Source organism: Pseudopipra pipra, chromosome 1 (assembly GCF_036250125.1).
Source record: "Pseudopipra pipra isolate bDixPip1 chromosome 1, bDixPip1.hap1, whole genome shotgun sequence".
NCBI lineage: Eukaryota > Metazoa > Chordata > Aves > Passeriformes > Pipridae > Pseudopipra > Pseudopipra pipra.
This window is the reverse complement of record NC_087549.1, coordinates 13,320,033-13,346,381: the sequence shown is the minus strand read 5'-3', so window position 1 is coordinate 13,346,381 and position 26,349 is coordinate 13,320,033. Positions and strand designations below refer to the sequence as shown.

The 26,349-nt window shown below is 39.5% G+C and overlaps 1 protein-coding gene and 1 long non-coding RNA gene across 3 annotated transcripts in view; one reads left to right on the top strand and one right to left on the bottom strand.

Moving 5' to 3' along the window:
• DEPTOR (DEP domain containing MTOR interacting protein) overlaps positions 1–13,137 on the top strand; it is a 74,750-nt gene extending 61,613 nt beyond the window's left edge. For both annotated transcript variants that reach the window (XM_064645921.1, XM_064645931.1), the window contains one exon: positions 11,622–13,137. In XM_064645921.1, coding sequence (XP_064501991.1) covers positions 11,622–11,750 — 129 coding nt within the window. In that variant the 3' untranslated portion in view covers positions 11,751–13,137. The remainder of the gene's footprint in view (positions 1–11,621) is intronic.
• The window catches only part of LOC135409847 (uncharacterized), a 28,591-nt gene continuing 8,483 nt past the window's right edge, over positions 6,242–26,349 (bottom strand). The window contains exon 4 of the long non-coding RNA XR_010428383.1: positions 6,242–6,540. This is a non-coding gene — a long non-coding RNA (uncharacterized LOC135409847). The remainder of the gene's footprint in view (positions 6,541–26,349) is intronic.

Genomic DNA, 26,349 nt, shown 5'->3' with positions numbered 1-26,349 from the left:
GGGCTGTGCTTGTGTTTTGATACAACTTCCAAATTCCAGTGTGATCTATAGCCCATTGAATGGTGAGATCTGGTGCCTGCCAGAACAGCTGGGATTTTACCCATGCTCAAGCTGTTGTAGGCTATTGCAGGTCACTCCCAGGTAGTCCAGGCTCCCTGAAGAGAATACTGTCATCTGAAGAACTGGCCTGCAGAATGGCTGAAATCTTAGAAGAGGTTATCCTAAGTGTCTCTAAAAGAGACATACAATTAGAGGCCAGTACAGCAAAATGCTGGCATTTTGAACTGCTTTTGCTCTCAATTGAGGATGAAAAGCATTTTGTTTTATTAGGTTTAGTTGCAATATCAATTTCACTTGAAGCCTTGACGTGTTCCTCAGATGCTGTTAGGTTTACAGGACCATGGTTATCTATCTCAGCTCTCTGCCCTAAGCACTTCAAGGATGCTGCTGCTCCCCAGCTGCTGCTCTACAGATAATTCCCCGCACTTCGCTGTCTCTTTCCTTGTTGTTGCTCAAGACACAAAGTGGCTTCCTTTCATGATATAAGCAAGTGATTTGGGAAACATGTTGCGTTAAAGCCAAGGCTCTGTTTAGCTAGCCAAACACATGGAAAAACAATTGCACTTTTGTCTGTGCAAACAGAGAGCAGCTGTTTGTCTCAAATGCGCAGACCATTCCTGCTCATGACAGGCTGGATAACGGAGGGTGCTGAGGGTGCCCTGCATGAGTCTGTCTGCCCTTGTAACTCCCTTGTTTGGACTGTCTTAGGGACTGTTTTCACCTAATATGAGCCTTGAAGGAACTACATTTAGTTAGTTTAGCATAATTATATTTGACCATGTAAGTAAACCGATATATAGTTTTTAAGTTCTTTATTCATTATGTGTGTTTTTATTTTAGCAATTCTAGTTTAGTTATAGATATATCAGAAAAAAAAAAAAAAGAGGACACCCAAAGGTCAACCCAAGCATATAAAGACATTATTTCAAAGCTTAGACTCTGTGTTCTTCTGACTCTGATGCAGTATTTCACCCAGAGCAATCTTTAGCCATTTGAGTTATTTAACATTTTCAGAGCTGTTCTGTGGTAGGTATCAAATTGCAGTATACAATAAAAATGCTTATAAAGTTAGACATGCAGTCACTGGTTTGCTTTCCTGATGTGGCCCAGCCTGGCTCAGCTTTACCTGTGGGTATTTCTTGCTGGGACTCACATTAAGTCAGTGATTTTACACACCAATTCCCAATTAGAGCCATGGAAAGCAGTGACCTATATTTCCCCATTCCATATTTATGGAAGGTTTGCATTTCAGGGTATTAGCTCCTCATGTTATTACTCTCCATATATCTACACATAATGTTAATTTACCTTCATGAGTAATTCCAGTTTGCTGTGTCAGTGTTTGTCTGACTGATCAGTTGGGGAAACTCTGCCACTTGCAGAGCTGAGACTTGTGTGCAGCCCAAAAGCCTCACACTCCAAAGCAAGAGTTATTCTCATGGGCTCTTAGGTCAGCTCTTTCCCCCCCCTAATTTGTCCACTCTGTTTGTGGCTTTTGCACAGCAGTGGTTTTATTCTCTTCCTGGTGAAAAAAAAAGAACTTAAATTCCCATTGATTCCCATCAGTGGGAATGGAGGGAGGGAGAGACTATCTGAACCAACAATGAGGCCCTTCTACAACTTTTTACATTATGTGACTTATTATGTTATAAAATAAATATTGATTTATTAGATGCATATATGATTTTTTAGATTATATAGTTTTTAGTTTGTTGTTTAATTTCTGCTTTTTTTCAGTTGTAGACCAACTTGTTTGCATACTATAAAAAATTCAGACTCTTTTTTAAAAACAAAAGAAGTATGTAATAAGTGCACATAATGAAAATATGTAATGAAGCCTTGCTCAGGCAAACCTTCCATAGCAGACTGCAGTCACAGACCAAGATGGAGCACAAGAATGATGCACTTATTTTTGTAATTCTGTAAATGGAGCTGGTTTTCTATGCTATGCTACCCAGTTTCTAGCCCACTGATGGAACAGTGTAAAGATTGAAGAAGTTCACCCCTTGAGAGAGAAAATCCTGTGTTTATGCAATACCTGGATACTTGCCTACTCCCACACCACCCACTCTACAGCCAATTACACTTTTGCTAGAGATATTTACAGAGCTGAACACACAGCTGTAATTTGTTCTGTTCCATCCAGTTACCTCAGTTATGTAGGAAAGGCCATTGTATGATTTTTTAACCTTCCGGCGACATGCAGTAGATTGCGAATTGTGAGGTTCCAGCTTTGCTTTACTAATCCTATCAAGATTGCATGAATTCTTTAAAAAAAAACCCACCCAAAGATAAAAATCTAACTGGAAACATAGCTTTTAGGACCTCTGATTTTCATCTCTTTTCCTCATTCCAATGTGACAATGTAAAGCTTTAGCAGTATGGGAGCAAATACTTCAGTGCTGCCTGTGTTTGCTTTTATGTGGAAGGTTAGTCTTGGGTCTTGGGCTTTTCTGTGGTAGCACATTCAGCATCTTCATGGCCTAGACCGTTTGCTGAGCATGGAGATTCCTCTGTTTTATGGCTATGGGTGACCTATTAAAATAGAAGATACTTTGTATCAGCATAAATGTGGATTCCATGTGTAAGTATGTAAAAGAAGCAGCTGAGCCCTGCTCCCTCTTCTCCTCCATCGTAGTTCACCTGCCCCAGATTTCTCTACGCTTGTTCCTGCTACCGTAACATCCATCTTGCCACTGATTTCACTGAGACTTTAAGTTATCTGAAAACTCAAGCTGAAGTTTACTGATCTATGTGTAAGCTGCTGCTAGGAGGGTTGATTCTATCTTCACCTCCTTTTCATCTCCCTCTTTCCCTTTGCCTCAAACCAGATATGTATCTATTGCCTCCTTCCTCCATCCATGTCAGGCACATCAAGGAACTTATTTTGCCTGGAGACAAGTCCTTTCATTTATTTATTTTTGCTGGCATGAGATGAAAAGGGAGCAGTGCCTGGCTTTGGTGCACTGTTCCGAGCCAGCACAAAGGGACAGGAGCACCTCTTGGGACCACAGGCACTAAGTCCTGCTATTACCTTCCTCTCCTTTGAAAGAGGTTTGGTATCCGGATCCACAGACTTCTTGGCAATTCAGGCTGAGCTTTTTACTGGCGGAAAGGGTTGTGAGGTCCCAGATCAGATTACTGATCCAGCTTTTAATAAGCAAACCTTTTCTTTCCATGTTTCTTTTAAAAGTAAAATTAGTTTTTTACACCCTGAGGAGAGGGGAACCTCATTCTCTTATGTTGTCACTAAGGATTTTGTGTACAAATCCATGGTATGGTGTGTGAGGTAGAAGATGATGATATAGTAATTAGCTTGGAAGATTTATTGAAGGGATCTAACAACTGGCAGGGCAAACCTGCATAGTTACCAACTTGTAAATAGCTCCCTTTCTAATTGGTAACTGCAACAAACAGCATAAGTTTTTGTTCCACTGTGACAAAATAAGAGCCTTAAATGGGAGTTTTTCTCTTTTCTCAATTCCTTTATATTTAAATTAGGTTTAAAAAAATGACACCTTCATCTCCATCTGTTCACTTGAGAGTGCAATGGTGCTCGGGAGGCGGGAGTGGGAGCAGTTGTTCCCAGCATCTGCAGAGGAGCAAGGGGAATGCAAGGAGGGAAGGATCCCATTGGAAGGATACCTATTCCTTTAAAACATTGGAAGCTTGGATGTCCTCTTCCTCCTTGCTGAAAGCTGGAAAGCTGTGTTTCAGATATTATGTTCTTGTAGCACCTAAGCCTTGTCCAAATTTTGCTGAAATCTGTCAGCAAGACAAGAAAAGCCAAAGCATATATATTGCCTCTTTAAACAAGCTGTGGCAAAGACTATATTTCATTTTTTTTTTTTTGGCTTTGCTTTTCCCTTCTCAGTATCAGGAGTTCAGTAACCTTCCCAGGTGAGAGCTGTGGCCATACCACACGAACTAACCAGTAAGTTTTCCATTTTAGAACTGGTCCAGAGTTTTTAAAAATATCTATAAAGTGTGAAAAGTTTGATTTGTTTGGTATCCTGCTGAAGACATCTCCAGGTCACTAACAATTGCAAAATGTAAGTCCTCCAGCCCTGATTTCATGGGTGCCCATAAGGAAGGGTTCTTACTGACAGCATGGCCTGATATTTAATATGAATCAGGTTCTCACAGGTCTCTAATGCAGATTATACGTAAGAAACAGATTGGTTTGCTAACCACATGTGGAGAACTTTCCTCTGGAAGATCACAGTGAATTTCAGAATATCATAATGAAACAATTATAAGTTTGAGCTACTCAAACTGGCCAGCTGATCCTTGTCCCTGCAGGATTAGTAGGACATGAAAAAATAATTTATTTATAATTATTGAGGATGTCTGTAGAAAAGAAATTTAAGCAGGCTGCATCTGTAATGGATTTAGTTTTAATTTTGCATTAGCATGAAGAAAAGCAAAAATATTAACGTTGGGCTATACTTCTTGAAGTAGTTAGATTGTCAATTCTGGTATGAATTTTATTCTGTAAAATTGTCAAAATACACTTTTCTTTAGGCAGCTCTGAAAGAAGTTATACTTAGAAACTTTTATTTTAGTTCGCAGGGAAAATTGCTTAAGAACTTTCCAAGGTTGAAAATAACTCCTACATTTGCCTGAATTTGTCATTTCTATTTGATGCTAATAAGGTTTAAAAAAAGACTGAAAAAAAACCCATACATTTTCCATATATTTTGGGAATGGTTTGCCTTAAAGTTAAAATTATCACACCAGATGATAAGAAGTAGTAGTCAAGAAAGCATGTCCTAAACTATCCAATAACTGTATGTAAGTCAGTGTACATACAAACCATGAAAAATAGGCAAAGGGTTAAATTCAGTCTGTTTCATGGTGGATGACTGAGCCAGCCTTGATTCAAACACAGCTTTCTCAACTACTGCTTCTTTCTGTGCAATGTGCTAATAACTTCTGAAGTACCCTGGTCTCAAAGGCCTTGCAGTAGGACATGGCCCTAGTCTGAGCTGTCAGCTGCTAGAAATCTGCTTCAGATCCACACAGAGTCCAGGAGTGAAATCCTGGCTGCTCCAAAGTGAAAGATTAGTGCAGCATTTTTTAATATTTTCCTTCATACAGTTGCCACATGTACAGTAATATTCACACCATCAATGGAAATTAATTAGTGGCAGTGTTTTCAGAATCTCTTTATGCTGTTAATTGCTGATGCCAGAGCAGCTATCAGTACCAAACAGCCCATGAAACCTTTCCATTTGACCTTGGTGCTGTTGGAGGACAAAACTTAAGTGTACCGGCAGAATTTGTGCTTTGCAGTCTTAGACCTTGAATGTTCCCATTACTGCCTAGATAATTGTGTAAAATATCAGTGCTGCTGAAAAATAGCATTTTTGCCACTATCTTTACTGTGTCATTGCATAATCTAGCTTTGTATTCAAGAATTTCAAGCCTACATTGTATTTAGTAACATTGATTTCTTTGGTACCTATTTGATCTGTATTTGTAGCAGTGTTTATACTCTCTTTCTTAAAGAGAAGTTAACAAAAAAAATCCTGGCACTGAAATGTAAATGATGAATCCATTGAGAATTAGAGCCTTAACCCCCAGCCACTGGAGTGGGGTGCACACATCTGCTGCTGTGGAAAGGGTGGTTCCTCAGCCACCTCCAGCCATGCTGCCTCCTGCTAGTCGTGTTTCTCTTCACTTTAAGCTTTTTTTTTTTAAATTTATGTCAAAGTAAGGTGGGCATGTAATCATGATCTTATTCTACTCTTTCAAGATACATTTTCTGTTGACTGTGCGTATCTGTTACTTCCTTCACAACCCATGATGAATGGTTGGGCTCACTGCATCTGTAAATTTAAATGATTTTTAGGGCTGTCCCAAAGAACTTTGCAATTATCTCTTGAGCCAAACTCTACAGTGGGAATTTCCAGCTCTTCATAATCTTTTACAGCACCCTTCTAAAAAGTGTGCCTTGAAAAAGAAAGGAAATTTTAATAGGACTTTTAAATACAGTTAATTCAAAGAAGTCCAGCAAGCAAGGCCTAGCTCCATAGGGAGAGGCAACTAAAGCCTACAGTGCCTAAAGCACAAACAGTGCCTGAATATCCAAGGAACTAGGCTAACTGCCTATCCTCCAAGAACATTCCTGTTGCATTCATAAATATTAAGGTCATCCCCAGGCAGAACTAACTCAGAATTAGTGATAGGTATGCAATGCTTTTATTTAATACTTGGCTTTAAGGTAATTGTGCAATTCCACACCCGTGCATGCAGCCAGTCTCCAACATCCCGTAGAAGCATCCTGCAGTGATCCTCATCCCAGCTCCTGAACAACACCGGCTCAGCTGTCCAGCCCTGGTGCAGGCAGCTCCTGCGAGGGAGCGGGGCTTTGGTTTGGCCAGCGGGCGATTCTCCCAGCAGGAAAATCAAGGGGTGTGGATGTACATCTGCAGGGCAGCTTGGCAAGGCTGAGGAGAGGCAGGCAGCCAAGGCTTGCTGTGGAGGAAAGAGCAATTACCAGTGAGGGGGAGGAAGGGTTGTACAGCTCCAAGTACAGCACAATCCCGATGTTGGCCAGTAAACATTACGGTAACTGATTATTCTCGCCTATTCTTGCTGTCTTCAGTCCAATGGTAAATGGCATGACATATCTTTGCTATCTTCCTTAAACAACAGGTTTCCAGATCCTTTCTGTTCAAATGTAAGCCCAAACTGGAAGATTACCTTTTTATGGAAACACCTGGATTTGTTTAAACTTTCTGTACGTGCCATGGAAAACCCAAAGACAGAGGTGCCTTTTCTGCTATCCTTGCTTCCATGGGCTGCTGTTTCCCATGGCGAGAATTGAAATACTCAACAATAAATGTTTATTGCTGTAACACTTAAATATTTGAAATCAGTTAAGGGAGGATTTTTCATTTGACTGTTACTTTATTTAACTGTTATTAGTTCTGTGGTTTCTAGGTTGCCACATCCTGACCAACAAAATGGTCAGAATTTATTCTGGGCTGTATCATTTCTTGAAGTCTAAGGGATGAAAAGGGATGCTTATCTCCTGTCAAGCTCCTTGGAGAGCTATGAGGAAATGAGCAATAAAAGGTTCTTTGAGGCTCTTTTAACTGTAGTTTATCATCTATTATAGTTACTGATGTGTGGAAACCAACAGAAATACTTTACATGTTTATGGTTACAAAGCCCTTAACAGCTGTAGCTATGGGCTGAGCACTTAAAGCTTTTTGAAATTTGTTTTTATAAATATAACATTAAATCATTGTGATTTTGTAAACCAGTTACCTTAAGAAAACTCCTGAGATAATAATATGTGGGTTGATCTACTCAATCAGGGCTGGTTTGTGGGTACTCGCTTGCTCTCACTTGTTTTCCAACTCTACCAGTAGAGCAATGCAGGAGGTGGGCTTTTTGGGGGCAGGGCTGATGATGGCCAAAATGCATGAAGCAGCACTGCATTTTATTTCACCTTGCTAGATGCTGTGCTGGATGGGAAATCAGGGTGGGGAGAAGAAAACTGGGTGAGTCAAGGGCACTCAGCATAATGAAGGGCTCAGGACTGTGTAAACCTCTTTCCCCTCCTTAGGACTGGAGGACACAGCAAATGGCTCCGTATTTCTTTATCCCTGAGGGAGCCAGATCTGGAATTTGCAGAGACTCAGTCCTCAGGAACACTAGTCAAGTGATTACTATGGAGAGAGCTTTCTGCCCCAGACTGGCTGGCCCTTCATTACAATTTCCTGTTCCTCATGAGTCTTTTCATACAATTTTAGGACAGGACTGCACTCTTCTCTGAGTGCATTTCTCCTCTCTGCATTTCTGTTCTCATCTGGCTTGGGTGGACTTCTTGCATCTAATCCTCTCCAGTGGAAATGATGAAACTAATAAGCCCTTTGGATCCAGTGCAAAGGATGGCACAAAGGGGACTGTTCTCAGCATTGCTGGTTAATAGTACCGCCAAGGGCATGCAATAAAACAAACACATTGAGAACACAGACGTGTCAACTCTTGCCTTCTGCGTAAGAAATTCACTCTTTGGCATCCAGACTGCTGTTCACACTATGGTCGAGCCTGCACCATCCACATTTACACCGTAGCAGCCCTGTATGGGTGAGTGGCTTGTCTGGAAAGTCTGTTCCTCTGCCAGGGATGTTCCCCGGAGGCCCCTGAATGCCCTTGACATGATCCAGCATGCAGATTTATCCATCACACACTTGCATGCCTGTCCCTGGCCAAACACAAATCCCATGCATTGGGATTCCAGTAACTCAAGAAGTCTGAGAATATGCAGCAGTAAAACAAACATCAGCCATTCAACTTCCAAAAATTGCATTAAGCCAGAAGAGACAATGTTGTTTCTGAAGGTCTGTTTTAAATCAACCCAAGTATTATTCTGAAGCTAGGGCTATAATTCAGTAAAACTTGATACAATCTTGGAAAGCCATAGAAGGCTTTAGGAAATACCACTGGAAGTTGAGACCTACAGATACAGCAAGAATCTGCATTTTTAAACTAAATAGACATGCCACTTAAATAGTAATTGAAGCACACTGCAGAGGATGAAGGGTTACCTTTTCAACAAAAATCCTTACATTTAGAAGTCTTTGTCTGCATGCAAAAACTGAACCATTTTCCCAATGCTATTTGCAGCGGAAATATTCATATAGAGGAAAGGTACATCTATACTGCCATGGGAGTTGGCTCAGTGATATTGCTGATTGCCATACTTTGTTGATCCTTTAAGCTACCAGGAAGGCTGACTTCTAGGATATTCAGCTCTGCAGAGGAGTTCGGAGGATAGGGGGTAAGGTGCAAGAGAAAGGTCAGCCCTCCCTTCAGGGGCCGCTGCTCCTGCTCTAAGGAGAAGAGATTAAAATAATTTGTGACATTTTTGATGAAATGTTACATTTTTGGATTGGCTTTGCCTCCTCTAGAATTTTCCTTAAATGAAACATAGATAGTTACATTCTGTCCGTTTTGCACAAATATTAATTGAGTTTCACTGCACATTTTACTTGTGAGGGAAGGTGGCTGATGCACAAAAGTTAAATGACTTCATATGTAAGAAAATCTATTTTAGAGCTAGCATTGAAGGACACTAGAGCTGCTTCCCACCTCTCCTGCATCCATTTCTGTCTTGTGTTTCTGCCTAAATGGGAAGGGTAAAAAATCATAGACTCATAGAGTTGTTAAATTGGAAAAGATTGGTTGGTTTAATAGCATCAAGTCCAACCATTAGCCTAACACCGCCATGTTCACCACTAAACCGTGTTCCCAAGTGCATATTCACATGGGGGTTTTTCATGCTTGCAGGGATGGTGATTCCGCCATTTCCTTGGCAGCCTGTTCCAATGTCTGACCACCTGTTCAGTGCAGAAATTTCATTTAATATTACAGAATGAATTAGGTTGGAAAAGACCTATGAGATCATAGAGTCCAGCCTATGAACTAACACTGCCTAGTCAACTAGACCATGGCACTGACTCTCCCCTGGTGCAACTTGAGGCCATTTCCCCTCATCCTGTTACTTGTTATCTGGGAGAAGAAACCAACTCCCACTTTGCTACAGCTTCCTTTCAGGTAGTTTTAGGGAGTGATATGGTCTCCCCTGAGCCTCCTTTTGTTTGGGCTAAACAACCCCAGCTCCCTCAGCTGCTCCTAAACAGACTTGTGCTCCAGACCCTTCACCAGCTCTGTTGCCCTTCTCTGGACACGCTCCAGCCACTCAATGGTTTTCTTGAAGTGAGGGGCCCAGAACTGGACATAGTATATGAGGTCTGACCTCACCAGTGCTGATCACTTCCCTGGTCCTGCTGGGCACACCCCCTTCTTGGCCACGTGGGCACACTGCTGGCTCACGTTCAGCTGCTGTTGACCAGCACCCACCGGTCCTTTTCTGTCAGGTAGTTTTCCAGCCAATGTTCCTCTAGCCTGTAGCACTGCAAGGCATTGTTGTGACCCAAGTGCAGGACCTGGCACTGGGCCCTGTTGAACCTCATAAAATTGGCCTTGACCCATCAATCCAGCTTGTCTGTATAAAATAAAGCATGACAATTTCTAGTAATACTTGCTTCATAGCTTCTTTCTTATAGACTCAAGATGACGTATGAGTAAGATAACCTTGTTTTCATTGAAACATCAGGACGATATTATTGTTCCTTTAGGCTCCATATTTTTATCATTAAAAACACAGATCTAGACACTACACACATTTTTTGACCTTTTACCAAACACAGTAATATTATGATTAGACACAAAGAAGGCTTAATGTCTTTGAGGAATCAATATTGTCTTTTTTTTCCTGCACTTTTTTTACAATGTTGATGTGACTTTTTCTCTGATTAACTCTTTTAAGATATACAGTGATGTTGATCAGAGTATTTTTGTCAAGAGTTTTTTAGTTGAAAATGGCCTACAATGATACAAAACTTCCTATATTTGAATTTGTTACAGCTTTTACAAAAAAAAAAAAAAATTAGCATATCTGAAATTAATTAATAAGCCATAGTTACTGAAGGAAACTAAAACCAGTTACATGGCAGTGACATTTTAATCTCTCCTAGTACTGACTTCATCTTCCATGATATTATTTCCTAGAATTTGGATGCTTTGATCTAGTGAAGTAATCAATGCAGACTTTGCCTTAAGCCTGGAAACATGATGCATATTTTTAATGTGACTACCAAGAACTGACTAAAATGTTTTCTAAGAAAATGTTCAAGACAAACTAAGGACAACAGATTGTAATAGCCAGAGCTGTCTTCATAAAATCATAAAATGACCTGGGTTGAAAGGGACTTTAAAGATGTGTCCTCTGCTGTGGACAGAGACGCCTTTCAGTAGGGCAGATTGCTCAGGGCTCCATCCAATCTGGCCTTCAACACTTCCAGCGAGGGGGCATCCACAACTTCTCTGGGCAAGCTGATCCAGTGCATCACCACCCTCACAAAAAGAATTTTTTCCTCATATGTAATCTAATCTACTCTCTTTTAGTTTCCATTCCCCCTTATCCTGTTACTACACACCCTTGTAGGCTCTTTCTTGTAGGCTCCCTTCAGGTACTGGAAGGCTACAATTAGGTCACTCTGAAACTTTATTTTTCCAGGTTGAACAAATCCAATTCTCTCAGCCTTTCCTCATACGAGAGGTGCTCCATCCCTCTAATCATCCTGGTGGCCCTCCTCTGGAGTTGCTCCAACAGGTTGATATCCTTGCTGTGCTAGGGACCCCAGAGCTGGATGTCCCATATTGTTTGCAACCCACAATTGATATAATAAAATATCATTGTTATAAGAAGAAAAATCTTCTTTTTGTGAGAAAAATTATTGATGTTGAACCTCAAAATTCCACAGATTTGAAACTCGCAGTGATATTTCAGAAGAAAATATGGAAAATTAACTCGCGAAATTAATTCTAAGAAATGTGGGGTTTTTTAAAAGTGCTGAATGAGATGGTATGAAGAGTTCTGCAGGGTTTGCCTGCTCAGGAGTTGATAGTACATCTGTGTAAATAACCTAACAAAAAAAAGTCTAATGCCTAACTGGTTTTGGTGCTTGCTTTCTCCTCAGGTTTGCCAGTTTGTTGTATCTGTCAATGGCCTCAATGTTCTCCACGTGGATTACAGGACAGTGAGCAACCTCATCCTGACTGGCCCTCGAACAATTGTGATGGAAGTGATGGAAGAAATGGAGGCCTGAGAAAGCAAAAAACCCTCTTACTGGATATTTTTATGAGAGAAATGGCGACAACCATGAAGTGACATGAGATAAGGCAGCAGGACATTGTTGTGTCTACATAGATGATTTTGCTTTTAGGGGAGGGGACTCTCTTTCATTTAACAATAATACCACTGGTGATTATGCTAAGATGTGAACAATAGATACCAGCAAATTTTCACTACAGACTTCTCTTTGCCTGACAGAAACAAGATTAAGGCCTTTAGATTGTCCAGCCATGTCTGCATCAGTCAGAATGGTTTCCAACCTAAGAAGTTTTGCATATTATCTCATAGTCCACCACTGGATCAGAGCACTTCAGGAAGTGAAAGAGCCAAACACGATGGGGTCAGTATGTCACAGATGGTTTGCATGACATATTTACATTGGTAAGCATCGACCTGGTGTCCAGCTTTGCCCCTGGAGCATGTGCAGTCACAGTTGCTCTCTCCTTGGGCCAAGGGACAGTTGGCTAAATGCTGGCTTGATTGCAATCAAACACAAACGAACTGCAAATGCATGAAAAAAAGGTGTCTGTGCTCTGTAGATGATACTCTGGCCTGAATGTTTGGGCCTAACTGAATACACGGGTTAGTCTAGAAAGACAATGGAAAAATGTGTGGTACTTTTACAAAATCTGCCTTTGAAAATTGGTCTTTTGGTTTCAATGCCTGCACACTGGTTTAGGTTCTTGAGTATAAGATATTGATTTTGAGGTTTTTTCCATATCTGTAAATGAAAGGTGCCTCAAGCTTGCTGTTTATCACTTTGGAGAAATTTTGGACACCTTTATTCCTAAAAGAAGAATATTTGGCAGGTTGCAGTGGAAAATTCACAGTGTTAGCATTAGGAATGATACATCCACATGTTCCACTAGCAAGAGTACACTTCAAATTGAAGCAATGTACTTGAATGTACATTAAGCTTGTCAGCACTTTCCAATCATCTGATGTTTTGCAAAGAACCAGCTTGCCACATGAGCTGCATTTGACACTGTTACTAATAAAACACTGTATTTAACTGACTCTTACTCTTTTTCAAACAGTAGGGTTTCTTCATTGATTAAAAAAACCCATTTATACAAATTCCATATTCTGCAGTTAGGTGACTCCTCAGCTTGATGACAAGGGGACTGCATGGGTTTTCTTTGATCTTTGAATGGGATAAATACATTCTTCTCCACAAAATTATAAATGTATTTTGCAGACTTTCTCTGCCATCTGAATTTTACAATTAAAGCTTGACTTTCTGTATGCGCATACCACAAATCATTCAATTATGGGGTGGGGAAAGTATTTTTTCCTCAAATAATGTTGAAATATGTTTTATATTAAAAATTGTTCTCACTAAATAAATTGCTCTTTCAGTATGTTTTTGACTTACTCAAACACTTTTACATCAGAGATACGGCAAGTCTTCAAAATCACACGTGCCTGCAACTTTGTAGGTAGATGTCCCGGTGTTCTTTATTCCTGATACGGTATATCTGTGGTTGATTTTTCACCATGAAAACTTCTCATATTCCACTAATATGCAGCAGTGAAGAGAAGTATGAAACTGCACCTGCTGACTTGATATTAACCAGGCACAAGAGTGTTTGGAGGATTTGTTCACACTATCATCTGCTATGACAGTTGTTTGTCCCAACTGTAACGTATGTACAACCCATACCAGGTTATCTTTGTCAGTTCATCTAAACTAAACAGTTGGGCACATAATGATATATTAGACTGTAACAACTGTCGATGGTATCCACTTGGAACAGTTGGAAAAAATAATTCCAGAAATGTTTCAGTATGCTACAAGATTTTTGATTTTGCGAATCCAGGAATGCTTCCTCCCCCCTCCCCCGGCTTGTTTTGGTGGCTTGAGTGGTATATACTTTGTACCTCTTTAAAATATAAATGCTGCATGTTAGGCTAAGTTAAATATTAAAATGTAAAGGATTTTCTTAGCAAAATGCTAACGATTCTCTCTAATGCCATTGTGGATTCTTCTGTATTACATCTCTTGCCTTAGTTAATATTCTGCTACAAGTTCTCTGTAGCTTACAGATAATTAAGAAACTGGGTCAGAATTGGGCTTAATAATGCATTACAGAGTGCACTTTAGACTGGAGCAAAAAGAGTGGGAATGGGGGCAGGGAAAAATCTGTGCATTTCACTGTGTTACAGATTGAAGATGGCATCTTGATTTGCAAAATACATTAGTCTCTATCACAATTTGAGCACGGCTACTTGCCTGCTTTTAATGGGGATTTCCATATGGTGTTCTCAACTTGATTGGCAATCCAGATTTTAATTAATTCTTTCCCTCTTCAATGTGACAAAGGTATTCAAATTATCTCTGCAATGAAATTTTGTATTTTTGAAAAAAGAATGCAAAGTAAACAATTAAGCTATGTGATGTATCATTTCCAATTAAGTTGCAGTTTGTCTGCACACAGTGCTGCATATGCTCCAAGACATCCCATAGGAGTCAGTGTCAAAATCTCATGCACTTCAGAGGGCATAGAATTTTGAATATAACAGACCACCTTGCTTCCTGCAAAGTGCCAGGGGAAATGTAAGATTATTCACAGAAGTGAGGCATTTCAAGAGATGCATGAATATCACAGTGTGGACTGAAGCAAGAAACTAGAAAAGGAAAAAAACCCCTGGCATCAGCTGTAATAGCTTCGTTAAAAAGATAGGCATTTTTGTAAGGCTTACTCTGTTATGTGATCACATTTTTGGTTACTATAGATCTTGTAGATCCTCTAATAAATCTTTAAGCCGTAATAATACAGATTCATGCCACCTCTCTGTCCATGTACATTTGCAAAGCATTTATGAAACATCTTCAAGCAATATAATAATTAATTAAATTCAAGTAGCCGTTAAGATAATTGGAGCATTAAATCAGGGCAATATTTCTTGTATTTTTCTTCTGCTATATTTCCTACAAGATACATTATATTTGTTATCTTCATCAAGATTAAATACCATATGTATAGGATTGAACACAACTGTTTCCACAGCTAATCTCATGGAAGGCATTTAATTCATGAAATGATGCAATAAACCACTTCGGGTGTATCAGAATTTAATTCTCTGCATTTTAGGTCTCCATAGAAGCCGAAAATAAAATTTTCAGAAAAAGACATAGTGGTGTCAAGGCAACATCTGAAATACGAGGGGGTCTGTCCTACTATACCCTCTTCTATGAGATTACCTTCAGGAAGGGGTTTGGGAGGAAGAAGTCATGCAGCAGGACTGCTTCTCTTGGTGTTTTTCTTTGGTTTTTGGTTATATGCTCATTGATAATCACAGAGAGCTAGGGATGTGTCAAATGCTGTCCCACAATTAGTGGTTTAATGGTCAGCAGGTCCCCTTAGCACAGTCTAGATCTCTAAGAAAATTGCCCCAGTGTAGTTCAGAGAATAATGTGAGATCCGAATTTGGGCACAGGGGTGCAGGCTTAGTTGTGCCTCTTGGCCTTAGGACCAGAGAACAATCCTAATTTTATGTACTAACATAGACATAGTCACAGAGAACAGTCTGAGGATTAGGAAGAAGAAGCAACTGACTTCTGCGCTGACAGCTATGATGCATGGAGACTTCCTTTTCCCTATGGATGGAAAGAGAATGATCAAATTATGGGGTAATACTCTAATAATTTCAGATAATACTTAGAATTAAATACTAATTTTAAACGTTAATTTTGCTAAATAAGTATTATTCTAATTTTAGAGACAGGAAAAGTGAGACATGTTTTGCAAAAATGTTTGCCTAATGCAAGACAGACCAAGAAATCAATTGTTGCAATTATGAGTATTTTCTTCCCAGTGTATAATTAGAACTAGACCACTTGTGTAAGTAAAAAAGCATGTGTATGTCACATGTATAAGTACAGCTAGACCACACCACTCTTCAAACAAAGTGAGAGAACTTCTAACCTTTTACAATGAAACTGCCATTAAAGGTTTCCATAAACCACCCTTTTTAAATTTCTCTTTCTTTATCTTATGTGGTAAGTCACATTCTTTATCTGATGTGACTTACATTTTTCACTTATATGTGTTACTTATAAAACCAGAAGTAGTAACTGCCAATGCAATAATTCCCTTTGTATACACACAGTGCAGATAAAAATACCATTAATGTCCAAGAGAGGCTGAGTGATTTTAAACCATTAACTTTTTCTACAAACTTCTACATAAATAAATATTTATACATTAATTTTTAAAAGGAGCCATTAATGTAACAGGGAATTTAGGAATGTCAAAGGATATCACAGGAGTCAGTGATACAACTAATTTATACTATAAAGGCAGTGTTTCTTGCTTAGTTACTTAGTCTTTGTACTTGCAGTTCCTCAGGAAAACTCAGAAATATTCAGAAGGGAATAGTTGTAACTGTCAAACTGAATGTCCTCTAGAAAAATGGCTGTTGTTTTGCAGTTAGGTATCCATTCTCATATTGGCCATGGGAGCTGTGAATTTCCAGTACTGTCAAAACTCAAATTTCATTAACACACACTTGAAATTAAATGTTTAGCTTTAAGAGCACATGTTTGAAACAGATATTGTACTCTAGGAAGTGCAAATCATTGTAATGCCTCTTATACAAAAATGCTGCCACATACCCATAGGTATCCTATGTCAAAGTAGCTCTTGCTGAACTTGGAGTACAACAGTTGCCTGCTGGTTTCTTTATGGCTTTGTCAAATAATAATAATTTCTTTTCATAATTTGCAGTTCATTTGCAGAGGAAAATTCTCTTTTTATGTGCAACTTCCCACTTCTGTTCCTAAGGCACTTAGGTCCAGAGACGTTCTACAAGATGGTCACTAGACCATGGTACAGAGATAGCTGTTGGTATACTGACCACTTCAAAGAGTCCTTTACATCATGCCTGAGCAGCTGAACGCCTCCTCTCCTGAGAAGTGCTCCCACTGCTCCTGCTGCTGCTCCTACTGCATGCACCCAAGCAGGCCAAACTTGGAAACACTGGTCTAAAGGACAGTCCGTGCCCACCAGGCTGTTTTGCCTTTACCAGTGATTTATAGATATATTTAATTTTCTTTCCCATTCTTCTACTTCTTTTGCCCCATAATTAGTAATGGGCCTGCTTTCTGCTTCCAGCTCAAAAATTGGTTCTGGAAGATCTCAATGACCCTGCTTTTTTTGTACTTTTACTAGTCTGTTTTTTAGTGTCTCTTTATTATGATGACCATCACTAGCTTTTCATAAATTAGCAGTGCTTAATTATCAAGTCTAAGATTTCAGGAAAACAGGTGAACTGGCTGCTGCTTTACTATCAAATGTTAACTCACAAATAAAAAAAGCCTTGAGGTAAGAGAACAAAATAAGACCAAGTTATCATAATGATGGAATAAAATTCGTGTGAGATAAAAAATGCCACCACATCTATTAATAACAAACCTGCATATGATTCATAACACAGCATGGGCCATAGCTTTCATGGACTTTCTCAGATTATGAGAGAAAAGATGAGGGGCCTCCAAAGAGTGGGTTTTCTTTTGACCTTCTGAATAAGCTACCAGAGACTTCCCTCCATCACATATGGGCTGGAGCACAGCCTCCCAACCATAGCTGGGGTTAGAACCACATAAACTCATGTCTACACTGCATTTTATGCCTTCCCCTTCAGGTTTTAGAGTTTCTTTTATTAAACAGAAAAACAATTAATTTCTCCATCTATACAATTAAAAAATGCTCCTGAAAAAATGCTCCTTTCCCCTCCTTATGTTTCTGGTGGAATGTGTGATGAACAGAAATCATACTTTTCTGTTTGTATCCAAATACAAAGGGTATACTTGTTCTTACCTGCAGTTCTCAGGAAAACCTCCTCTGAGCCTCCCTGGGAAAATATTACCTGAGCAAAACCTTCAGTATGATGCCTATTATTATGTAGCTGGAAAATACATAGTATGTACAAACTTTTATTTAAAAAAAAGCAAAACCAAAAAAAACAAGTTAGCTTGTATTAAAATTCTGGTTAATGATTTTAAAGTAGAAGCAAAATGAATGTAGCCCCCAGAAGAGCACCCATTCTGCAGGTGAAGTGATGGGGTGTAGTGTGGAAAGGTTCTGTCATAGAGCATAGAATAGTTTGGGTTGGAAAGGAGGGACCTTAAAGATCACAGAATTACAGAATCACAGAATATGCCAAGTTGGAAGGGACCCACCGACACCTACTCCTGGCCCTGCATAGGATCATGTCCCTGAGAGTATCATTCAAATGCTTCTTGAACTCTGTCAGGCTTGGTGCTGTGACCACTTCCCTGGGGAGCCTGTTCCAGTGCTCAGCCACCCTCTGGGGAAAGAACCTCTTTCTAATATCCAATCTAAACCTGCCCTGACACAACTTCAGGCCACTTCCTCAGATCCTGTCACTGGGCATCACAGAGAAGAGATCAGTGTCTGCCCCTCCTCTTCCCCTCACAAGGAAGTTGTAACTGCAATGAGGTCTCCCCTCAGTCTCCTCCAGGCTGAACAGACCAAGTGCCCTCAACTGCTCCGCATACGGCTTCCCCTCAAGGCCCTTCACCATCTTCATTTCCCTCCTTTGGACACTCTGTAATAGCTTAATGTCTTTTTTACATTGTGGTCCCCCAAAACTGCCACAAAATTCAAGGTGAGGCTGCCCCAGTGCAGAGCAGAGTGGGACAATCCTCTCCCTCGACTGGCTGGTGATCCTTTGCCTGATGCACCCTAGGACACGGTTGGCCCTCCTGGCTGCCAGGGCACTGCTGACTCATATTCAACTTGCCATTGACCAGGACCTGTGCTGTGGGCAGTAACACCTTCCACTACACCAGGTTGCTCAGTGCATCATCCAGCCTGGCCTTGAACACTGCCAGAGATGGGACATTCCCATAATGTCCTGTTAAGTTTCTTAATAGCATCACTGAAAGAAAAAAATATGTTGTAGTTTTATGAGTAAATTTACAATTTATGTTCTTAACCCTGTCTTCTCAATAAGGACAAAGTTGTAATGCTTTTGCATTTAAGAACATTCAAGCATAGAACGCAGTACATAAGAACATAGTAAAGATATACATTTGTTTGTGAAATATCTCAGTTTCAAATATAACAAACTTCTCAAAGGAAACACATCCTCTAAAGAAAAAGATTTTAATTTACTTTATGAGGTAATTAAAACTTTTTTAATATCTTGTATTTATAAAATATTATATATATGTGCAAACATTTTATCAACTAAAAATAAATACTCATGCAGGTTTGACTGAACAACTGTTTTGTCAATGGAGTCCATCAATGGAGCTAAACTAAGCTCTTCATGTTTATTAGCAAAAGTTTAATTAAGCGTGATGTTGAGCAAAGCCTGGGAAATATTAAGTGATTACACTCAGAAGAAGTGCTTAGTATGTTGCAGGATCAGGAATCCATTTAATTTCTGTTCTCAACGTGCCCTAACAGCCTGCAAAGCTTTTCTGGAAACATGATAAGATTTTCTTAAAGCTCGTTTAAAAATTGCAGGTGGAATGTACTAGCTTTTATGGGTTAACTTGGAAAGGAAGAAACATGAACGTATTTAAGATCTTAATGTTACATTTTCCTGTTGCCTGTTTTGTTTTGTGTTTTCAGCTCAACTGCTTTTTAAAGATGACTTACTGCACCCTTTTGTTTTTTACTACAGTTGGGAAGTGTGTGTGCTTAGTTTGTTTTGCCAGAATAAACAAGACCCTGTTGAATATGAAAGAATTCAGTATTTCAATTTCTATTACACTCCATCAGACAAATCATCTATTACAAAACATGCTTAAAAGATGCATTTACAAAACGGTGCTGAGTTACTCTCTTAAATGTTTGATTTTCATGATAAAATGTGTGTTACACTTTTCAAATTTTGTTTCATTATCCATTGTACATGATTGTGTTATTGTTCATTCTCCTAAAAGATTATTTTCTGGGGGTTATTGATTCACCTTCCTTATAGCAGCATCCATATTCAATTCCAGAGACCATTTAAATATAAATCCCCTTGACCTTACCTCCTACATATTTAGAGAATAAAAAAAATCATCTCTTCTGGTTCAGAAATTGTAATTTGGAAGATGAAGGCACAAAAAACATTTACCTTAACTCTCACTGATGACTGTTTCTTTTGCAAAAACCAGACAATGCTGTCTAATGTGCAAAGCTTCAGGAAGTCATATAATACAGGAATAAAAACTTTATGATTGGGACCAAATTGTCCACATTTTAAAGGCTCTTTGATGATACCATTTTCCAGTAGTTATCATGATTAACTCCTAACAATGGGCTTGTGATTGCAAAGATGACCTTTGGAACGTGGGTTAATGCAGTGCTCTTTTCCCAGAACTGCAGATAGTCTGAGAAAACATCACAGCAGGGTGATGGCATCTACTTCTACTTATCTAATTAGAATCTGAGCTCAGAAACCAGGGCTTGGTTCTGTGGCATACACATAAATGTCAAGTGCCATCGAAGATGCTTTTAGGGCATTTGAGACATTCTTATGTAGAAGAGAGGACCTTCAGGGAAGCCCATGACCCCTCAAAATCACATCTAAAGACTAAGTCCCAGAGGATGTCTTAAATACTGCAGGACACTTCAAATTGCATTAGACACCTATGCATGAACACCTGAATGACATCCCTAATAACCACCACTTAAATTCAGCCAAATCAATTGTCTCACTGCTGGTAATTTTTTGGAGTGACCCAGCAGTATATTCAATTAGCACTGTTGATCGAAAAGAACATCCTGGCTGTCCAGCGAGTTCTCTGAGTAGTTGCTGCACACTTGTACCACACAGAACTGACTGTGATGATGTCCAATATTAAATCTCCCAAGAAATGTGTCTCTTTTACCGTCCCTCTTGTGCTTTTGGTCAAGACACAAAGTGGCCTCTCACCCAAAGATCTCTTTGTTTCTGAATTGTCTATTGCCAGTCAAGGGGACCAGAGCCATTTGTTAGCTGAGCTCTAATCTGCATATATAAATGATCATATATAATTACTTTCTGCATGTTTCCTGCTTTTTAGGTGTTACTGTTTTTAAGCTGTCCTGAAAAGCATTAATTTTACCCAAGGAGACACAGAAAGGCAACAACTGCTCCCATTAGGGAAATGGGATCATAAGAAGGAGTAGCAGCTACAGCAGTCACAGAAGATGAGAACAGAGGCAGAAGCAGCTGAGTATTTCCACATAAACCTGAGTCTTATTGCACTGGTTGCAATATGACAGGTATTGTAGCTCTTGGGTGTCTTGAGGTATTTATATACCGCCCACACACTTCAGTAATGGCTCTCCCTACCATGTTTCTTGCACCACAGTCAGTCCCATCTCAGTGTTTGACATCTCAGCCCTTGGTGCAAGGGAGCTTCTGCTCACTCCCTGTAGCAGAAGGGGGCAGAGGCAGTGTCCAAAAACAAATAAGGAATTCAAAGTGAAATTTATAAATAATTTAGGTGCCGACATAAAAATAAATTAATTTAAAAATACCTGTTAACCCACACAGGTGTTTAGAGGGCCACTGGCATTGAAGATTTCACCACCAGTTACCGAATGTGCTGTAACTGTAGCTTTATTAGCTGGCTTATGGTGTTCATCATGTTCATGTTCTTCATGGCTTTTCAGTTCAGGGTCCCCCACTCCTAAAATCCACCATTCTCCAAGTGCCACCAAATGAGCTCCACCATAAAATCCATGTGGATGACCTGGATATTTAAGGCCATTATGGAAGCCTGCAGAGGAGCAAAGCTGAAACCCAGTCTCTTAAGACCTTGGACAGTTTGCAGCCTGCAGGACAACCCTTCAGAGGGGAAGCAAGGCACACCCCCTTCAACACAAAAGACAGCAATCTCCTGTATTGACTGCAACCCAGACTCCATGGCTGTAGAAAAATATTTCCCTTTATGTATTTTGAATCTTCTGTAGCCATAAATTTGTTATTCGCAACCTTGTATGTCCAGTTTTGGCAGATTCTTGTCACCAGTGTGCCAGGGGACACGTGCAGTCAACCTGCAAGTTCCTCAGCTCCACAGTCCCCTTCAAGCTCCTCCCCAAGCTCTGCTTCCTCCCAGCCTCTCCTGGTGAGAGGCTCCCTCTGCAGCAAGCCCCAGTGCCAAGCTCCACAGGCTGCCAGCTGAGCTTGCCGAGGGCTGGATCAGGCCCTGGTCCCCGGGCGCTGTGAAGGTGTGGAGGATGTGGAGGCCAAACCTCGCACTGCCTTGCGCAACCTCCCCGCGCAGCCAGAGCCATGTTTACCCAAGCGAAGCCACAAGAACAGCCTGTGGTTTGTAGAGAAGGCAGCTGTACAGAACACCCTCAGCAGCATGTTCAGCTCTGGGCTCGATTTTTCCGGCACATTCCTGCCTGTCGCTAAAAGCAAGCACCGGGAAGCCTTTTCAAAGGAATAACTTCATAGCTAAACCATGAGTATTGCTACACCTCATACAATATTTTCAGTACAATAATATAAGTGGGAATTTGTAAATAAATATGACAAGTTAACATCTTTTGAACTATGACAATTGTAAAATGTGGGTTTCACTCTTGCAAAAAGATTGCAAATTATGAAGAGTTCAGATGTTTAATGTTACCTTCATTAATAATTCTGTTACTGACATTAATCATTAAGTCCTAGAAATCTTACACACTCACTAAGCAAGTGAAGAAAATTAACACCAGTTTAACAAATAGTGTTGAAAATTGTTTGAGAATGCAGTTAGGCAAATAACAATAGTGATTATAAATATTTATGGTGAGCTTCTGTTTTATTTACTCACTCAAAAATCAGGAATAGTTCCATTAAGTGTACAAAAATGCCACCTGACTATAAGAGTAGAAGCAAAATTACAATCTGACTTCTTACTGGCAGGCTGATTTTAACAGCAGAAAGATAAGACAACTCATATTTAGGAAGTTATTTTGTAAATCTGAACTGGACTTGATCACCAAATGCAGCCTTGGTTTAAAAAGAAATACTACTGAATGTGAGAAGCACAGATTGGACTAAGATGGTTCCCTAAATCGCTCTAGAAAAAAAAGTCAACAAAACCCAGAGTGGATTATCCTCGTGTCAATACACACGGATACACGAGGTAGTGATTCAGCATCACTAAAGCACCAAGTCAGGCACTTGTTTTAATGGGCCACTTTCAGTGTGGCACACTAGGCTCTCACCTGTGAATCCAGAAATAAGCCACAGCATTGCATTATCACAGTGTTATTCTGCTGAGAAAATTTTATATCCTATGAAAGATTTTATAAGTTTCATGAGGAAAATTTTTGAAAATTAACAGAACCTACACAGCAATCTGAACTTACTTGTCTTATGAATGTAATACTTTCTGAACATGGCAAGTGGCCATAGGCGGATTTTTTTTAAAGATAAAATGTAGTAAGAATGTAACACAATGGAGAAACAAAGCTGTTCTTAATTTTTTTCCAGTTATTTCTTTTTTCTTTAGTGTGCAGACAGTAACTACAGAAGTCTTTAAAAATATCAGCAGATATAATGCAAAGAAAATGAACTTCAGACTGTAAAGAAGGGCAGAAACATGATTTTAGAGAATGTATCTTTATGCTTCACAACTGATGCCAGTAACAAAATGCCTGTTCCTCTTTCTCTGATACAGTACAGAAGCAGCTAATGGACAGATATCTAGATGGTTCTGCATCACCTGGTGGAAAACTGCTCAAGGAGAGGTCCTGTGTGTGAGAGCTGAGCCAGAAGATTACAGAATTTCCAAGATGCTTATAGCTCACTTTGAAATAAGCTGATCCTATTCTCTCCCCACCAGTGAATTTTGCTCTTGATTCTAATGGAAAACAGTGAAACTCCAACCAGGTCGCTTTTATCAGTGCAAAGATTCAAGTCCCTATTGCAGGATCCTACAGTTTGCATATTTTATGTCCAATGTAGAATTATTTTACTGAGGAAAGCTCATTGTCCAAAACTGCACTCTCCTGTTCAGCTTTCCAGACTTTCCAGGTTGGCAGCCTGAATAGTGACAGAGTGCAGGGAAGATGAGAGGGGGAGCCTTCCAAAGATTAATATCAGTCACAGAATAGTCTGACTCCCCCATGGAGAGCTACCTGTGCTATATGGGAGACAGGAAGGCAAGGTATTCCTTCAGCTGGCTTTGGGAAAAAAGAATCGCTCAAGATAAAATAGGATTGTGATGCATCTTGATGTAGTTGAACTGCTGTCTAATTGTTTGTATACTCAGTCTCTTCCACAGGCTAATATTAGCTCTAACAAAACAGCATATGCAAAAGCAGTATGAACATACGGTCTGTTACTACAAGGACTCACATGCTCGCTTCTCAGTGCAAAAGCATTCAGAGCTTCCAGATTCTAAGGACTAATTCTCCAGGTCAAATGTTGCTATTTGAAGGGACAGATTGGCTGATGGACCAAACAGAAGAAATTCCTGTCCAAGTGCTGGACAATAACAACAATAATAGATTTATGATTAGCTAATATTTTTATTATTAACAACAACAACATTGTGAAATGCCCAGTGGTCTAAAGTTTGGGCTATTCTTCCAAGACTGCAAACCACAGGACAAGATTTTGATTCTGTAAGATAGTGAAGAACATGTACCATTCCATCATTATCTCTGAAGATTATGCTGTAAGAAACACTGTGTAAGAAACAAGACATTATTTTCATCAGAGCCTTGTAACCTGTCTGACCTTAAGCACTGTGTTAATTTAAACAAGTCATAGACAAAGTTTTTTCTGTGCACTGCAAGACAAAGAACTTTACTGTGCCCAGTGCCAATACTACAAGGACATTTAAACTAGAATTCATGAAGGTTGCCACCAGTAAATTAAAGATTACAATAGGGTCCAAACAAAAAAAAATATAAAGGAAACCGCAAAAAAGCAATGACATGGGGATTACAGTGCTAGGCCAAGAAGCCTGAGGTGAGAAGTCAGTTACTACAGTTTAATAAACAAATACTAAAAAGAGGTGGACTCACGGATGGAGTGTTGCCAAATGTCCTGTTCTTACCTGAGTTTCGTGAAAAAAATAATTGAGGTGATGTTCAGGGCAAGATTCAGATGCTGCAAAAAGTTTAACAATAGCATAAAATACAGAATCTGAGTGTTGAGAGTGAGGGAAAGAAAAAAAGAAAAAGGGCTAACCCAAAAGCTTTTGAGATGTTATCTGCTTTTTGTGGTTGTAAACTACTGCCTCTCCTTTTTTCCGCTTTCTCATTCTTTGTCACAATACCCTATAATTCTTTAAGTTATCAGATCAATCACTTTGGAGCATAATTACTGCTGGCTATTTGTTTAAGGCTAGTTTATACACTTGCTTTCCTCCTGTGTAATTTCCTGTTATTTTTTTGCTTTATATTTAAGGTGCTTAAATCATGTTCAATGGGAAGTGTCCAAGCACTTCCTGGGTGCACATGCAACTCAAAGCTAATTCTGCAACAGACGCAGGGTAGAATGAGAACAGCCCCTTCCTCTCTTTATTACAGCAATTCTTGGCAAACCAAATGACAATCTGAGTCGTAGGGACTACTCATTGAAGACAGTCACACATACTCTTGCACTGCAGGTACCACTCTATGACTTTAGCTGTAACCCTGAGCAGCACCACAGTCCATCCCATGGCAGCACCTTTTTCTCCATGGAGGAGTTTCATATGAGCTGGCTTTGGCTGAGTGGAACCCTTCTGCACAGAAGCAGAGTAATACAGGTCTTTACAGCTGTTAGTTTCTTGACTCTGACAATGTAGACTAAAGGGTTGTGTTTGAGCAGACACAGTACTTGAATTTGGATCTTCAGAAGCTCAAAAGATAGAGGTTTGCGAATACACAGAAGAGATGTTTGTCCAAGACTGCCCCCCTCTGTTATTGCTTCACAGCTGAAAAAAAATGTTTCTAACTGCTGTAAATTCTTCTCCTCATGTCTGAAAAGTGAGATTTACAGAATATTGATTTTTAGTATTCATATGTATTGGAAAAAGTACTGACAGTTAAATGCTCCTGAAATATAAATATGGAAGGCATACTCAGTTTCTTCAGTGAGTATTTGAGTGGGGGTAATTTTATTAAGCTGATTGCAGCAAATAAAAATATAAATATTTCTCTTGGTTTTCTCTATTCACATTTTTATTACTCTGAAACACAGGCTACGATTTTGTACAAAAATTTTTTACAAAAATTTTTTTGCCTTTTCTTTGGCAAATACAAATCACAGTACCATTTCTCTTTAATAAAATTTCTGCTAAGGTCAATTCAATATTTTATTCCTGGAAAGCTAACTTTATAAGTTTAACATATGCTTAAACAAATATTGGAAAATTAAGTCTATTCCTGAAAATTCCAATCATAACACTTGAAAATGTGTAGGGGAACAAAGTACCCACCTCTGACTTTCATCATCCACTTCAAATCCCTTAAAACAAAAGCAGCAAAGAGAACCAGGCTGCTTAAAACTGAACAAAGGAATCAGTTTAGATGAATAAAATTTGTGAGCAATATGAACGACTATCTGAAAGGAGAGAGTTGTTCGGGTGTCTATTCAGTGGCATAAAAAATCCTGTGTGTTGTCATGTG